Genomic DNA, 17,701 nt, shown 5'->3' with positions numbered 1-17,701 from the left:
GTAAATATGTAAATCATATCTATAAAAATTAACACATTTAATTGAACTTTTTCTTTGGGTAAGACATCAGTCACGTTGGAGAAATATAGGCAGAATAGGAGAATATTATATTATAAGAGAATATTAACTAGGTGTGTGTTTGCAGGAAAGAAAATACTTGCTTTTAAAAAAATTATGGAATAATCATAATTCTGTGGTTCATGAGCCATATCATCATTGTTCCATTTTTGATGAAATACAAAAGGTATCATTATCTTATATGTACTGTGGGGACTTTCCCTTTTCAGATAACATTTTGTCACTGAGATTATCCAGTATTTTTGGTGCCACTGTGGTTCATTTAGTTACACTACTGTATAATATTCCATTGTGTGGCTATCTTAGAGTCACGGAAAAAAAAGGATCATTTTGTCTCTTCACTCCCTGATGGCTGTTTTTGCTGATTATAATTCTTGGCTCATATTCTTGGCTCCTAGCATTAGGATGAACAATTTTGTTTATGTCTCTTGAGGCGTGCATACAGGAAGGTCTTTTGGGTATATGCCTAGGACAGGAATTGCTGGTTATGGAATAAGCAAATTTTACAAGGAATTATCTCCCAAAGTGGTTCTATCAGTTTATCCTACCCTAGTTTTGTATAAATTATTCCATTGATCTATATTTTCTCCATTGCCTAGTCTTTTGGTCTTTTGAATCATGCCAACTGAGAGATCATAAAAGTTATCTAGCTGTGGCCTCAACTGTCAGTTCCCTAATAACTAACAAGGTTTAGTACATCTTCATACACTTAGTGCTTTGTATAATTGTCTATGAAAAACCCATTTGTTCATTCTGACAATTGTTCTTTGGCATTGCTTCTCTTTTTTTCTAATTAAAAAAAATTTTTTTTTTTGCCTGAGGAGTCATTTAAAAATTTTTTTTACATTTTTATTGTGTTATGTTAGTTACCATATAATACATCATTAGTTGTTTATTATTATTATTATTTAAATTAACATATAATGTATTATTTTCTTCAGGGGTACAGGTCTGTAAATCATCAGTCTTACACAATTCACCAAACTCACCATAGCATATACCCTCCCTAGTGTCCATAACCCAGCCACCCTATCCCTCCTCCCCTACCCCCCAGCAACCCTCAGTTTGTTTCCTGAGATTAAGAGTCTCTTAAGGTTTGTTTCCCTCCCTGGTACCATCTTGTTTCATTTTTTCCCATCCCTACCCCCTCACCTCTGACCTACATTTCAAATTCCTCATATCAGAGAGATCATATGATAATTGTCTTTCTCTGATTGACTTATTTTGCTTAGCCTAATACCCTCTAGTTCCATGCACGTCATTGCAAATGGCAAGATTTCATTTGTTTTGATGACTGCATAGTATTCCATTGTATATATATACCACATCTTCCTATCCTTTCATCTGTTGATGGAGATCTAGGTTCTTTCCATAGTTTGGCTATTGTGGACATTGCTGCTATAAACATTCAGGTGCACATACCCCTTTGGATCATTACATTTGTATCTTTAGGGTAAATATCCAGTAGTGAGATTGCTGGGTCGTAGGGTAGCTCTATTTTCAACTTTTTTAGGAAACTCCATGCTGTTTTCCAGAGTGGTTGCACCAGCTTGCATTCCCACCAACAGTGTAGGGGGGTTCCCCTTTCTCTGCATCCTTGCCAATGTCTGTGATTTCCTGACTTGTTAATTTTAGCCATTCTGACTGGTATGAGGTGGTATCTTGCTGTGATTTGATTTGTATTTCCCTGATGCTGAGTGATGTGGAGCACTTTTTCATGTGTCTTTTGGCCATTTGATTGTCTTCTTTACCAAAATATCTGTTCATGCCTTCTGCCTATTTCTTGATTGGATTATTTGTTCTTCTTTGGGTGTTAAATTTGGTAGTTCTTTATAGATTTTGGATACTAGCCTTTTATCTGATATGTTATTTGCAAATATCTTCTCCCATTCTGTTGGTTGTCTTTGGTTTTGTTGACTGTTTCCTTTGCTGTGCAAAAGCTTTTGATCTTGATGAAGTCCCAGTAGTTCATTTTTGCCCTTGCTTCCTTTGCCTTTGGCAATGTTTCTAGGAAGAAGTTCCTGTGGTTGAGGTCAAAGAGGTTGCTGCCTGTGTTCTCCTCAAGGATTTTGATGGATTCCTTTCTCACATTGAGGTCTTTCATCCATTTTGAGTCTATTTTTGTGTATGGTATACGGAAATGGCCTAGTTTGATTCTGCATGTGGCTGTCCAATTTTCCCAGCACCACTTGTTGAAGAGACTGTCTTTTTTCCATTGGACATTCTTTCCTGCTTTGTCAAAGATTAGTTGACCATAGAGTTGAGGGTCCATTTCTGGACTCTCTATTCTGTTCCATTGATCTATGTGTTTGTTTTTGTGTCAATATCGTACTGTCTTGATGATGACAGCTTTGTAATAGAGCTTGAAGTCTGGAATTGTGATGCTACCAACTTTGGCTTTCTTTTTCAACATTCCTCTGGCTATTTGAGGTCTTTTCTGGTTCCATATAAATTTTAGGATTATTTGTTCTACATGGAACATTTCCTACCAGCAAGATACAATGATACAAAGGACAGAAACATTTTAAAAATATTTTCATTGGCTAAGAAGAACATAAAACATGACCCATGTTTTCACATGGCTACTATAAATGTGTACTTAAAATTGTAGATTAAAAAAAGTAAAATAAGATCTCAGATTAAAAATTCGGGCGCCTGGGTGGCTCAGTGGGTTAAACCGCTGCCTTTGGCTCAGGTCATGATCTCAGGGTCCTGGGATTGAGTCCCGCATCGGGCTCTCTGCTCCGCGGGGAGCCTGCTTCCCTCTCTCTCTGCCTGCCTCTCTGCCTACTTGTGATCTCTCTATCCCTCTGTCAAATAAATAAATAAAATCTTAAAAAAATCAGTGCAGATTATTTTTTGTCAGTATTTCCTTTTATGCCATCACTGCATCCTAAAACAGAGTCTGATTTCTCTTTGTCCTGAACTCCAATGAAAATACATGGTTCTCTAAGGCAGTGATAGTAGTGAGTGTCCTCCTTAGGAAGTATCTGCTGTTCTGACAAATGACAGCTAATACTATCCTCTTTTAAAAAGGAATTGTTTTCTTTCAACACTTAGCTGCCTTTCTTAAATAGAACTGAAAGCAAATAGCAGAAATATCCTTACATCTGTTTAGGACAGGTTTACTGCCAATGGAGTTATGAACATTTTCAATTTTCCACCCTGTTTAAATTTAGCATCGTGGAGAAGGGATTTTCAAACTATGTCTGTTATTTGTAGCATTCCTGCTTGTATCTTTAAAAAATGTTTACGTGGCAGCAGGTAACACAGCCAGGAATGCCCAAGGTGTCTATTTTCTCCAATTCCTGATAGTATATTGTGTTATCAACCTTCTTTTTTTTTAATTAATTTTTTATTTTTTCAGCATAACAGTATTCATTATTTTTGCACCACACCCAGTGCTCCATGCAATCCGTGCCCTCTACAATACCCACCACCTGGTGCCCCCAACCTCCCACCCCCCACCCCTTCAAAATTCTCAGATCATTTTTCAGAGTCCATAGTCTCTCATGGATCAACCTTCTTTTTTATAGTATTCCAGGGAGTCACCATTATTTTAACCTGATTAGCTGAGGTGATCATTGGGTCCAAGGTGTCAGTCACCAACCTAGAAAACCTTCATGCCTTCCTCAGGTGCTAGAGCCTAAGTATGTGCACCCCATGAATCGGTTTGGCTCTTGGTGGGGCGGAGATCACAGTCATCATTCCAACAGGGACAGACATGTAATGAAACACTGAGATATTGTTTTTCTAATCTTGTCATTAGCAGCATTTCCCTACTGATGACATTTTCACATCACAGGTACACTATGTGTCTGTTCAAGTACAGTGGCTCTTAGGAAGGTCACCAATCACTGTATGAGCTGAGAATATTACCACTCCTCCAGGAGCCAAGTTTTTCTCCCTTGGGAGTGATACAACTGATGTGAATGCATAGATTGGGAGAAATAAATCAGCTACTCAGTGTGACTCAGTTTAGTATGGAAGGAACTAATTTAAAAGCAAATCAGCTAAGACATTAGCAATCATTATTTCTAGGTTATGAGATAATGAGAAACTTTTTCTTTTATTCCTCCTGTTTTTCTCATGTCCAGATACAAACTTATAAGGATTTTATAGTATTATGCAGGTGAAAGGAGAACTATGCTGTTTCCCTTCCTCTAGGTGTCAAGTGTTGCAAATGTCCTGGATGTTAAAAGCCTGAAGATGTTGCTCCTGCATTCATTGCTTAATGAACATTTGCCATATTCTGTAAAATAAGAATATTTTAATGTATATTTATTAAACTCTTCATTCACTTAATCATCCTCTAGATGTTTACTGAATATCTAGTTCATGTCAGAAGCCAATTTAGACACAGCAAAATCACACACGAATAGAGGTTCTTTGTTGTTGAAAAGCTCACCGATGCCTTTCCTCAAGCATACATACAAATATGTAAAATGAGATAATGCCAAAATAGTGACAGGGACAAATTTTGGAGGAAATTCACAGGGCAGATTGGTGAGATTTGTAAGGAATTTTCAGAAGAGGTAAGATCTCAACTGAATGTAGATGTTGAGTAAGAGGTTTGTAAGTGATAAATCACTGGTTTCTCAAGGTTTGGGATAAGCTTTTCTCACAAAGAACAGTTGATAATTCGTTTCCAGGGATCACACTTTTCATCATTCTGTATGTTCTCCTCCCAAAGTCCTTACAACACCATAAAGTTTATATTGTCTCTAGGCCATCCTGTCTTTGGATATCATCACCCTCTCTGGTTCCTTATTATTCCCAAGGCCTACACACCTGGAATGTGAAAGATACCTGCAGAAAGGAATCAAAACTTTAAAATAAAAGAATCTTGGAACACTGAAAAAAAAACTTGAACAAAATGTCTGAAACTCCAGCTGCCAATTTGCACCTCAAAAGTTTGAGGCAACCTTAAAAGTTGGAATCTAAGTACAAAGGATGGGATAGAAGAGAAATGGTGCACTGAGTTCTGGTCCTAAATTGCCTTCTTCCAGACTTCTTTAACATGAAAGAGAAGTAAATTTCTATATTGCTGGGAAAAAATAAAATTATAGTGTTTTTCCTGTGGAATACTGAGAGCCAAAGGGTTTGAGGATGGGAGAAATAAGACCATCAACCCTTACAACCCCCATACTCCACCCAAATACTACAGGTGCTGGTGGCTTGCTGGGACTTGAGATCACAGAGCAGGGGTGCTGTCGATGTGAGGACTCTCACATGCAGAGAGGAATCCCAGTCTCTGTAATGGTTGTCTTGTAGAGAAGGGGAGTACTTTCCTCTGCAGCATAGAGATTCTCAGAGTTGGAATGTATTTACCAGTAAAACAGAGTAAAAATATATGGGGAGAAAACATGAAATTGCTAAATTTTTGTTTTGTGAAATAAGATCATCAAGGTTTTGTCCAAAAAATTACCATCTACTACCATCATAATTCAATAAAAGAATGAACATTATAAAACTAAAGAGCAAGAAGATAGTATTGTTAAAAATAAATTAATAAATAATTGAATACTCTTTTGTATTTTATTTCATTTCAGCAAAATTCCTCATTTCCTTCATTTCTCTTATCTAAGAGTCTTGAGAAACAATTACCCACCTCCTTTCAAAGGTGTATAGGAGGGAGCTAATTAAAATCTATAACACCATGTTACTTTTCTGTTTAGAGACTTAGTATCTCTCTATTCTCGGTAACAGTCGTTCTCAAACTTCAGCCTGATCAACTGTAGTGCTTGCTAAAAACATCAGTTACTGAGTCCATCCTCAGATGGTTGGTTCAGTACATCTGAGGTGGGCCCAAGAGTGTGCATTTCTAATATGGTGCCAAATGATGTGGTTGCTGCTGATTGAAGAGCGACATTACCTTCAAGGAAAAAGCTCAAACCCCTTATCAGGCCATGAAGGGTAAAAGTTAATCTACTCTAACAGACCTCAAAATAAAGTGGCTTAGGGACACCTGGGTGGCTCAGTTGGCTAAGCATCTGCCTTCAGCTCAGGTCATGATCTCAGGTCCTGGGATCGAGTCCCACATCGGGCTTCCTGCTCAGTGGGGAGTCTGCTTCTCCCTCTCCCAATCCCCCTGCTTGTGTCCTTTCTCTCTCTCTGGCAAATACATAAAATCTTAAAAAATAGAGTGACTTAAATATTAAATGATAAAAATATTAACATCTTAAAAAATAGAGTGACTTAAATATTAAATGATAAAAATATTAAATGATATAGAAGCTTTTTCTCCTGTAGTGGAGAGGCATCACTGTGCTGGTTTAGGGTTTTTGGTAAAGTTAGGTGCCCTCCACATTCACATTCCAGCCAACAGGAAGGGGAGGGAGAAGGGTGAGAGAAAATGGCTTCATATCTGAGAAGATTCCCCAGGATTGGCCCACATTGCTTCCCTGTCAGTGTGTTAGTGGAGGCCAGGTCCAGAAATGTGATATACAGCATGGGATCCTGTGCCTAGTTAAAACTAGAAGCTGAATGTGGAACAGATATTGGTGGGTAGTTGGTCTTCAGCACATAGAACCTGTGGGCAGTATCAGGTGCATGAAAGGGAGTGTTTCCCATGAAAGGGGCCATTCTAGGAAGAAAGAAATCAGGGTGTGTCCAGTGCAGTCCTACGTTAAAATAAGTTTCCTTCTGAAATATATTTTTTTAAGATTTTACTTATTTATTTGACAGACAGAGATCACAAGCAGGCAGAGAGGCAGACAGAGGGAGAGGGAGAAGCAGGCTCCCCGCGGAGCAGAGAGCCCGATGCGGGGCTCAATCCCAGGACCCTGACACCATGACCTAAGCCAAAGGCAGAGGCTTAACCCACCAAGCCACCCATGTGCCCCTGAAATATTTTCTTTTTTTTTTTTAAAGATTTTATTTATTCATTTTACAGACAGAGATCACAAGTAGGCAGAGAGGCAGGCAGAGAGAGAGAGGAGGAAGCAGGCTCCCTGCTGAGCAGAGAGCCCGACACGGGACTCGATCCCAGGACCCTGGGACCATGACCCGAGCCGAAGGCAGAGGCTTTAACCCACTGAGCCACCCAGGCGCCCCTATTTTCTTAATACATTGTACATATCTCTATTACTGTACTTAATCACATTTCATAATTACGTGTTTACTTTTGTGTGGCTCCTGATTAATCTTTAAAAATATTATTTATTTGAGAGAGATAATGAGAGAGAGCTTGAGTGGGAAGGAGGGGGAGAAGCAGGCTCCCCACTGGCAAGGAGCCCCACTTGGGGCTTGATCCCAGGAACCTGTGATCTTGACCTGAGCCAAAGGCAGACAGTAATCGACTGAACCACATAGGTGCCCCAATCCCTGATTAATCTTGAAGTTTTCTAAGTGTATGAACCAAAGTTTCTTTTTTCTTTTTTTTTTTAAGATTTTATTTATTTGACAGACAGAAATGACAAGTAGGCAGAGAGGTAGGCAGAGAGGTGGGCAGAGAGAGAGGAGGAAGCAGGCTCCCTGCTGAGCAGAGAGCTCCATGCGGGGCTCGATCCCAGGACCCTGAGATCATGACCTGAGCGAAAGGCAGAGGCTTTAACCCACTGAGCCACCCAGGTGCCCCCAAAGTTTCTTTTTTTATGTATCTGTATCTTTATATCATAATTTCTGTCTTCTTTCTACTTATTTATAAAGTCAGTACCTAGTACAATTTTTGGTACATGTTAAACACCCAATAAATACTCTTTGGATAACTGAGTTGATTCATCTTCTGTTGGTAAAGGTCTGTATTATTTCCTAGCTCTCTTCCATCTAACTCATGACTTGGCTGACCATCTTTATACACACAGTATTCTCTTTATTGCACTCTTACATCTTTGTTTCTTAAAGTATAGATCAGAGGGTTAAGGGTGGGTGTGATGATTGTGTAAAAGAGAGAAAGGAACTTCCCCTCATCTTGGGATGTGCTATTCTGTGGCTTCATGTACATGTAAATGGCTGTTCCATAAAACAGAGTTACTACTGTGAGGTGGGAACCACATGTATTAAGGACCTTACGCCATCTTGCCTCTGACTTGACCCTCATGACTGCTTGAGTGATAATTCCATATGAGATGAGAATTAGTGATATAGGTGCTAGAAGAAATACCACTCCAAGAGCAAAGACAGTGATCTCAATTACTTTTGAATAGACACAAGCCATCTTGATCAATGCTGGCATCTCACAGAAAAAATGATCCACTTTCCTGTTCCCACATCTGGGCAACTTCAAAGTCAAAGAGCAAACAATTAAGGCACTTCCAAGACCACCTAACCAGGCAGTGAGCACCATCTTCTGGCAAAGTTGAGGGTTCATTATTACCGTGTAGTGAAGAGGTTGACAGACAGCAGCATAGCGGTCATAGGCCATCACAGCCAAGAGAAGACATTCAGTGGATCCCAGGTCAAGGGCAAAGAAGAATTGGAGCACACACCCTCCATACATAATAGACTTTGTAGGACCCCATAGATTTACCAGCATCTGGGGGATAATGCTAGTTGCATAGCAGAGATCCAAAAAAGACAAATTGGATAAGAAGAAATACATGGGCGTATGGAGCTGGGTGTCTAGGTAAGATACAAGAATGATGGTGGTGTTTCCTACCAGAGTCACAATATAGAAGATGAAGACCACCCCAGAGATGATGGGTTCTAATTGGGGTCGATCAGAAAAGCCCAGCAGGATGAAATCTGTTGTGGAACTTCCATTGTTTGTGTCCATGGCTCTTCAGGAAATTCTAGGAGACAAACCGGAGTTATAATAAATAGCGTATACCCCAGGTAGAAATAAAAATCTCCGTAGTTAAGAGTAGTGAGCCCAGATGGACCCTCAACTTTAAGGTCAACTAATCTTCAACAAAGCAGGAAAAAATATCCAGTAGAAAAAAGACAGTCTCTTCAATAAATGGTGCTGGGAAAATTGGACAGCTATGTGTAGAAGAAGGAAACTCGACCATTCTCTTACACCATACACAAAGATAAACTCAAAATGGATAAAAGACCTGAACATGAGGCAGGAATCCATTAGAATCTTAGAGGAGAATATAGGCAGTAACCTCTTTGACATTGGTCACAACAACTTTCAAGATATGCAAGTTGGTGCAGCCTCTTTGGAGAACAGTGTGGAGAATCCTCAAGAAATTAAAAACAGAACTTCCCTATGACCCTGCATTTGCGCTACTGGGTATTTACCCCAAAGATACAGATGTAGTGAAAAGAAGGGCCATCTGTACCCCAATGTTTATAGCAGCAATGGTCACGGTTGCCAAACTGTGGAAAGAACCAAGATGCCCTTCAACGGACGAATGGATAAGGAAGATGTGGTCCATATACACTATGGAGTATGATGCCTCCATCAGAAAGGATGAATACCCAACTTTTGTAGCAACATGGACGGGACTGGAAGAGATTATGCTGAGTGAAATAAGTCAAGCAGAGAGAGTCAAGTATCATATGGTTTCACTTATTTGTGGAGCATAAGAAATAGCATGGAGGACATGGGGAGTTAGGAGAAGGGAGTTGAGGGAAATTGGAAGGGGAGGTGAACAATGAGAGACTATGGACTCTGAAAAACAATCTGAAGGGTTTGAAGAGGTGGGGGGGTGGGAGGTTGGGGGAACCAGGTGGTGGGTATTATGGAAGGCATGTATTGTATGGAGCCCTGGGTGTGGTGGATAAACAATGAATTCTGGTACACTGAAAAGAAATTAAAAAAAAAAATCTCTGTAGTTTGCCATGAGTATCCCAAAATCACTTGTTTGTGTGTTCACTCCCATTTGGAACACCTCTGTAAACACTTTCCCTGGGTTAATTGCCCAATATTTCCCTCTCCATATTTACTCATAACCAGAGTGATCTAAAAATATTGGTAAATGCATCACACTGAGTTGTAAATCATTGAAAGAGCTTAATAAGCCATGACACCTATAGTTTTATGTACCTGGAAAGCTAATAAATCTACGTGTTAATGATATAATTTAGGAGCAGGATGTATTTTGAGGAGTTGTCCTTAAATGTAGACATAAGCATCACTCTGTCATGACAATTTTTTCCCTTATCAAAGGAGTGGAGTTTGGGGTAAAAAGTAGATGATTCATTTTCTTGAGATAAACTTCACCATTTGGCAATAGGATCAGCTTTCATCTTCACTCCCAAATGTGTGCATTCCAGCCATTATAGTCTTCATCACCACCAACCTCCTCCTCAGTGTTGCCCCTTCTATTCATTTTTGCAGACACTGATGTTCCTCTATCAATTTTAGTGTTCTTCACAATACTGTCCTTTTTTGTTGCATGTGTTTTGGGTGCCAGGAAATATAATCTTTCCTATTGACCTTCGTTTTCATGTACAGCGGCCATGTATTTCTTTGAATACCTTTCATGACTGCTGTTACACCATTTAAATAGCCTTACTGTCTTGTCACAGAATAAAAAATTGAACTGTATGCTGAGTGAAATGAGTCAAACAGAAAGTCAGTTATCATATAGTTTCACTTGTGGAACATAAGGACTAGCATGGACGATATTAGGAGAGGGGAGGGAAAAATGAATGTGGGGGGAAATCAGAGTGGAGACGAACCATGAGAGACTGTGGACTCTGAGAAACAAACTGAGGGTTTTATAGGGGAGGGGAGTGGGAGGACGGGTTGGCCCAGTGAGGGGTATTAAGGAGGGCACGTATTGCATAGAGCACTGGGTGTTATACATAAACAATGAATCTTGGAACACTACCTAAAAAACTAATGACGTACTGCATAGTGACTAACATAACATAATAAAAAAATGTAAAAAAATTGAACTGTTAGTTCTAGGAACATTGGGATATCATGTACCCACAGCAACCATCTGTGTTAGCTCCTACTCACCTGGCCATTCAGCAAAAGTAGCAAGGTGGTTTACTCGAACAAAAAGCAGCTACTTAAATGATTAGTGCATGATTTTTCCACGTGGAAATTAACAATCATAGGATTCAATCCTCTGGTTGCTTTGGAACCCTATTGAGAAAATCTTATTTCACTTCTGAAAGATTACTGCAAAGAGATAAAACATATTTCACTATTTCTGAATACTTTATCATTAAATAGATGGAATATTTTATTACTGAATTAGTTTTAATTTTTTAGTTTCTTTTTTTTTTGGTGTGTAATTTTTTTCATATAATTTCTGACCATGAACTTCAGAACTAGAGTTCTTTATATCCATGGTGTGTTTGGAGCCAAGAAATAATAAATTTATTTGCTGCAGTTATAGTAAATAAGATAAATTATCTACAAGATGTCATTGTTATAAACAGTTCAGTTAAAACATGAAAACGTTACAATCATGAAGAAGAACTATTACTACCAAGTAGTATGAGGTAATTCCCATTTCCAAAATTTCCGTGGATATTTCCATTTCCAAAAATGGAAATTTAATTAGTGAATATGAAGTTTCTGTGGTTGGATGTCAGCTAAGTGGGGTGTAGTGCAGATTCTGGACTCAGAGCTTGGTGTCTAAAATTTGTATTCATCAACCCACAAATCATTATTATTCTACTCCTTATTCTCTTCATTTTTCACACCAGTGATTTCACTTTGATGGTCTAAAACTAAACTTGGAATGATTAAAATTTTATGTTTGCGTAACTTTTCAAATGCACGGACTCTCATATACAAAAGTGAACACAAGCACGATGTATATATTGAACTGATAAACCCAGAGGCAGGAGAGGGCAGAGGACTTAGCTTCCAACAAGCCTAAATTTCAAAATGCCTGGGAGTTCTTTAAAAATATAAGATTGGGATTGTTATGGGAATTAAAAGGCCATAGAATTTTAGAGTTGAAATAGAGTCAGGAAGTATGATCCAGCATTCTGCCTTAGGGTGGAGGTCTTCCACGGAATACTCACAGACTCCAGTTTTCAGAGCTTCATATCTGTCCTTTAATCTTTGCCTCCCATTCCTTATGTTGAGTTCAGAGATGCCTCTTTAACAGAGCACTGGCTCTTTTTCTTTATTCTGGAAATAACATTTTATAAGTCAATTTAACATGGCTTCACTATGAAAAACAGTTTTGTTACAGAATAAAAGATAGATACAGACAAAAGCAAGAGCTTGATGAGTTACGGTGAATATTCTTGTAACTAACTCTCAGATGAGATTTATCCCTGGGATACAAGGGTGGTTCAACATTTGCAAATCAATGTGATAGAACAAGTCAATAAGAGAAGAGAGAAGAGAGGACCACATGGTCCTCTCAATTGATGAAGAAAAAGCATTTGATGAGATACAACATCCGTTCCTGATTAAAACTCTTCAAAATATAGGGATAGAGGGAGCATTCCTCAACTTCATAAAATCTATCTATAAAAAACCCACAGTGAGTATGATTCTCAATGGGGAAAAGCTGATAGCCTTCCCTTTGAGATCAAGAATACGGCAAGGATGCCCACTCTCACCACTGTTGTTCAGTATAGTACTAGAAGTCCTAACAAAAGCAATCAGACAACAAAAAGAAATAAAAGGTTTTCAAATTGGCAAAGAAGAAGTCAAACCCTTTCTCTTCGCAGATGACATGATACTTTATATGGAAAATCCAAAAGACTCCACCCCCAAACTACTAGAACTCATACAGCAATTCAGTAATGTGGCTGCATATAAAATCAATGCACAGACATCAGTTGCTTTCTTATACACTAACAGCAAAAATACAGAAAGGGAAATTGGGGCACCTGGGTGGCTCAGTGTGTTAAGCCTCTACCTTCGGCTCAGGTCATGGTCTCAGTGTCCTGGGATCGAGCCCCACATTGGGCTCTCTGCTCAGCAGGGAGCCTGCTTCTCCCTCTTCCTCTGCCTGCCTCTCTGCCTACTTGAGATCTTGCTGTCAAATAAATAAATAAAAATCTTTATTAAAAAGGAAAGGGAAATTAGAGAATCGATTCCATTTAAAATAGCACCAAGAAACATGAGATACCTTGGAATAAACCTAACCAAAGAGGTAAATGATCTGTACTTGAGGAACTACAGAACACTCATGAAAGAAATTGAAGAAGACACAAAAAGATGGAAAAGCATTCCATGGCCATGGATCGGAAGAATAAACATTGTTAAGATGTCTATACTGCTTAGAGCAATCTATACTTTCAATGCCATCCTGATCTAAATTCCACCAGCATTTTTCAAAGTGCTGGAACAAAGAATCCTAAAATTTGTGTGGAACCAGGAAAGACCCCGAATTGCTAAGGAAATGTTGAAAAAGAAAAAACTGGGACATCATGTTGCCTGATTTCAAGCTTTACTACAAAGCTGTGATCACCAAGACAGCATGGTACTGGCACAAAAACAGACACATAGACCAGTGGAACAGAGTAGAGAGCCCAGATAGGGACCCTCAACTCTATGGTCAAATAATCTTTGACAAAGCAGGAAAAAAATATACAGTGGGAAAAGAACAGGCTCTTCAATAAATGGTGCTGGGAAAATTGGACAGCTGTATGTAGAAAAATGAAACTCGACCATTCTCTTACACCGTACACAAAGATAAACTTGAAATGGATGAAAGACCTCAGTGTGAGACAGGAATCCATCAGAATCATAGAGGAGAACATAGGTAGTAACCTCTTTGACATTGGCCACAACATCCTCTTTCAAGACATGTCTCCTATGTCAAGAAATAGAATCCTACAAGGGCACCTGGGTGGCTCAGTGGGTTAAAGCCTCTGCCTTTGGGTCAGGTCATGATCCCAGGGTCCTGGGATCCAGCCCTTCATTGGGCTGTCTGCTCAGTGGGGATCCTGCTTCCCCTCTCTCTCTGCCTGCCTCTCCGCCCACTTGTGATCTCCATCTGTCAAATAAGTTAAAAAATCTTATCATATGGTTTCACTTATTTGTGGAGCATAAGAAATAACGTGGAAGACATGGGGAGATGGAGAGGAGAAGGGAGTTGGGGGAAATTGGAGGGAGAAATGAACCATGAGAGACCGTGGACTCTGAAAAACAATCTGAGGGTTTTGGAGGGGTGGGGGGTGGCAGGTTGGGTGAGCCTGGTGGTGGGTATTAAGGATGGCACGTATTGCATGGAGCACTGGGTGTAGTGCATAAACAGTGAATTCTGGAACACTGAAAAGAAATTAAAAAAATAAAAATTAAAATAAAAGGCTTTATGAGTCACATTAAAAAAAGAAATCTTAAAAAAAAAGAAGCGAAAGTGGCTTTCCTTTTAAGAAATAGAATGCTACCAAGTACTGCAAGAGTTTCTGTTCATGACTTGTCTGATCATTACCCTTCCTGTCGCCCAAAGTATCCACTATCCTGATATTTATAGTAATCTCCTGTATTTTATTTTATTTTAATTTTTTAAAAAGATTTTATTTATTTATTTGACAGAGAGAGATCACAAGTAGACGGAGAGGCAGGCAGAGAGAGAGAGAGAGAGAGAGAGAGAGGGAAACAGGCTCCCTGCTGAGCAGAGAGTCCGATGCGGGACTTGATCCCAGGAGCCTGAGATCATGACCCGAGCTGAAGGCAGCGGCTTAACCCACTGAGCCACCCAGGCACCCTAATCTCCTGTATTTTAAACTTTACTACTCAAATGTGCATCTCTAGACAACATTGTTTAGTTTGACTCCTTAAAAATTTTTTATATGTCTTTTGAGTTTCCTTTAATATTAAAACCTATTATGAAATATACATTTAGCATTATGTTCCCAGGTTAAGTGCTTGATGGTTGTCAGCTCTTGCTAAGACTGTGTGATATTTAATTACCATGCTTTTCTGGTTGCTGTCCTTGGACCCACCATGGTTTATTGAGTGCCTTCCATTAGTGAGTTGAGAGATCAACATAGTACTGTAGGTGTGCTGTACCACTGAAGAAGGCTGTGAGCGTCCATGATGCACATGCAGTTTCTAAAATACTTTAGCTAGGGTTAGCAGCTGAAATACATCACCATCTCAGCTGGAGCTTTGGGTCCCATAAGAACCCAGGTATCCTTATTGGAAGTGTGAAGCCTGAAATTACACTTTGTGTAATTTTATGTTGTGAATTCATATATAGGATTTTTCAAAGCCTTGGTCTCGAACTTTAGCTGTTATTGTGATTTAAATTTAAGTGTGGACATGATATAAAAACTACAAACTTTAGCTGTTATTGTGATTTAAATTTAAGTGTGGACATGATATAAAAACTACAGAGCACAAGCAGAAAGAACAGATGTTAAGAAAGCGGCATCAGTGTTTTCACTGAAACAGTTTTTCATTTTTCACAATACAGAATCCAGTTACATGTTACTTTGTTCAGTGAAATGTAAGAGAAGTGAAGCAGACATATTTAGACATAACTTCATGTGCAGAATGGTGTGGAGAGGAAACGAGAAAGAAATTAGAACATATTTACGTTTCAAGAGGGAAGAATTCACAGCTGTTGTGTTCCTATGTAGTCCAGAGGTATCCATGTTCCCATGATGGGGAGCCTTCATTTCGTGGGTAATCAGAGGGATTCTTGTTTGGCCAGTTAGTGAGTCTAGGAAATACCGATTAGCCACCACTGTCTGTCTTGTACTAACACCACGATGACTTTTGCATTGAAATGCAATAGCTGAACTAAGATTCGGGCAAGTCTCTGTTTAACGTGGATGCTGGAGAAAAACTCTCTGTGGGACTGGTGGAAAATTTGATGAATTTGGCTTGTTAAATGTATTTTTGATGGGATATGTGTAGTCTTTTCATGTGCACTCCCGCTAGACACATTTGTGGGTGGGTCTCTCCCCAGTTAAACCAGGAGAGCCCTCCCCTGGTCTTTGTGTGCTCCAAGAAGTGCTTATGTAGGACTGTAAAGACTAGTGTGTTAACATGGTGCAGACCCTGGGGACTAGTGCCCCACAGAGGTGATTAACAGATCCTACACTGTGGTCAGAGGGTTATCCAAACAACCATTTTAGGAAAGCTTCTCTTAAGATTTGGGTTTCACAATGTATCTTGGAACACTGAAAAAATAAAATGTAATAAAAAAGATTTGGGTTTTACTCTGAAAAACGATCTGAGAATTTTGAAGGGGTGGGGGGTGGGAGGTTGGGGGCACCAGGTGGTGGGTATTGTAGAGGGCACGGATTGCATGGAGCACTGGGTGTGGTGCAAAAATAATGAATACTGTTATGCTGAAAAAAATAAAAAAAAAAAAGATTTGGGTTTTATCATGATTTTTATTCTTTATTTCCCTTAAAGATTTCGTCCATGAAGATCAATTTCAGAGATGACTGTCATTATGTATTAAATTTGTTGTTGGAGATAAAAAATATGATTTAAGTTATATCTATAAATTTAACAGATTTAATTGAACTGTTTTTTTTCCCAGTGGGTAAGACATCAGTCAAGTTGTAGAAATATAGGTGATTATGTAGGTGTTATTTTTGCAGGAAAGAAAATACTTGCTTTTTAAAAGATTATGAAATAATCATAATTTTGTATTTCAAGAGCCATATCATCATTGTTCCATTTTCAGTAAATTAAAAATTGTACCATGAATATATTTTAGCCTACCATTCAACTCAAAAACTGGGATTTTTTTTTTAATTTAGGAATTTGTTTTTATTTTTTTAAATGGTAATTTAATTTTTTTTTCAGTGTTATAAGATTCATTGTTTATGCACCACACCCAGTGCTTCGTGAAATATGTGTCCTCCTTAATACCCACTACCAGGCTCACCCAACTCCCTATACCCCTCCCCTCCAAAACCCTCAGTTTGTTTCTTATAGCCCATAGTCTCTCATGGTTCATCTCACCTCAAATTTTGCCCAACTCACTTCTCCTCTCCTTCCACTGTCTTCCGTGTTATTCCTTATGCTGCACAAGTAGGTGAAACCATATGTTAATGGACTCTTTCTGCTTGACTTATTTAATTCAGCATAATCTCCTCCAGTTCCATCCATGTTGATACAAAGGTTGGGTATTCATCCTTTCTGATGGAGGCATAATACTCCATTGTATATATGGCCCATATCTTCTTTATCCATTCATCTGTTGAAGGGCATCTTGGCTCTTTCCACAGTTTTGTGACTGTGGCCATTTGCCTGCTATGAACATTGGGGTACAGATGGACCTTCTTTTCACTACATCTCTATCTTTGGGGTAAATATCCAGTAGTCAGTTCCAGGGGTGGCTCTATTTTTAATTTCTTAAGGAATCTCTACACTGTTTTTCAAAGTGGCTGCACCACTTGCATTCCCACCAACTGTATAAGTGGGTTCCCCTTTCCCCATATCCTCTCCAACACTTGTTGTTTCTTGTCTTGTTGATTTTGGCCATCCTAACTGGGGTAAGGTGGTATCTCAATGTGGTTTTGATTTAAATCTCCCTGATAGCTAATGATGATGAATATTTTTTTGTGTGTCTGTTAGCCATTTGTATGTCTTCTTTGGAGAAGTGTCTGTTCATGTCTTCTGCCCATTTTTTATGTGATTATCTGCTTTTGAGTGTTGAGTTTGAGGAGTTCTTTATAGATCTTAGATATCAGCCCTTTATCTGTTGTGTCATTTACGAATATCTTCTCCCATTCCATGGGTTGCCTCTTTGTTTTGTTGACTGTTTCCTTTGCTGTGCAGAAGCTTTTGATTGATAAAGTCCAAAAAGTTCATTTTTGCTTTTGTTTCTTTTGCCTT

At 39.0% G+C, this 17,701-nt stretch overlaps 2 protein-coding genes across 4 annotated transcripts in view; one reads left to right on the top strand and one right to left on the bottom strand.

Moving 5' to 3' along the window:
• The window catches only part of LOC125101887 (olfactory receptor 2W1), a 311,804-nt gene that overhangs the window by 56,072 nt on the left and 238,031 nt on the right, over positions 1 to 17,701 (top strand). The window lies entirely within an intron of this gene.
• Positions 7,892 to 8,794, bottom strand: LOC125101898 (olfactory receptor 2W1-like). Its single transcript, XM_047732466.1, has one exon. The coding sequence runs from the start codon at positions 8,792 to 8,794 to the stop codon at positions 7,892 to 7,894; it is 903 nt and encodes a 300-aa protein (XP_047588422.1).

This window comes from Lutra lutra, chromosome 6 (genome assembly GCF_902655055.1).
Source record: "Lutra lutra chromosome 6, mLutLut1.2, whole genome shotgun sequence".
NCBI classification, from domain to species: domain Eukaryota; kingdom Metazoa; phylum Chordata; class Mammalia; order Carnivora; family Mustelidae; genus Lutra; species Lutra lutra.
The sequence above is the reverse complement of the archived record's forward strand: the minus strand, read 5'-3'. Positions and strand labels throughout refer to the sequence as shown.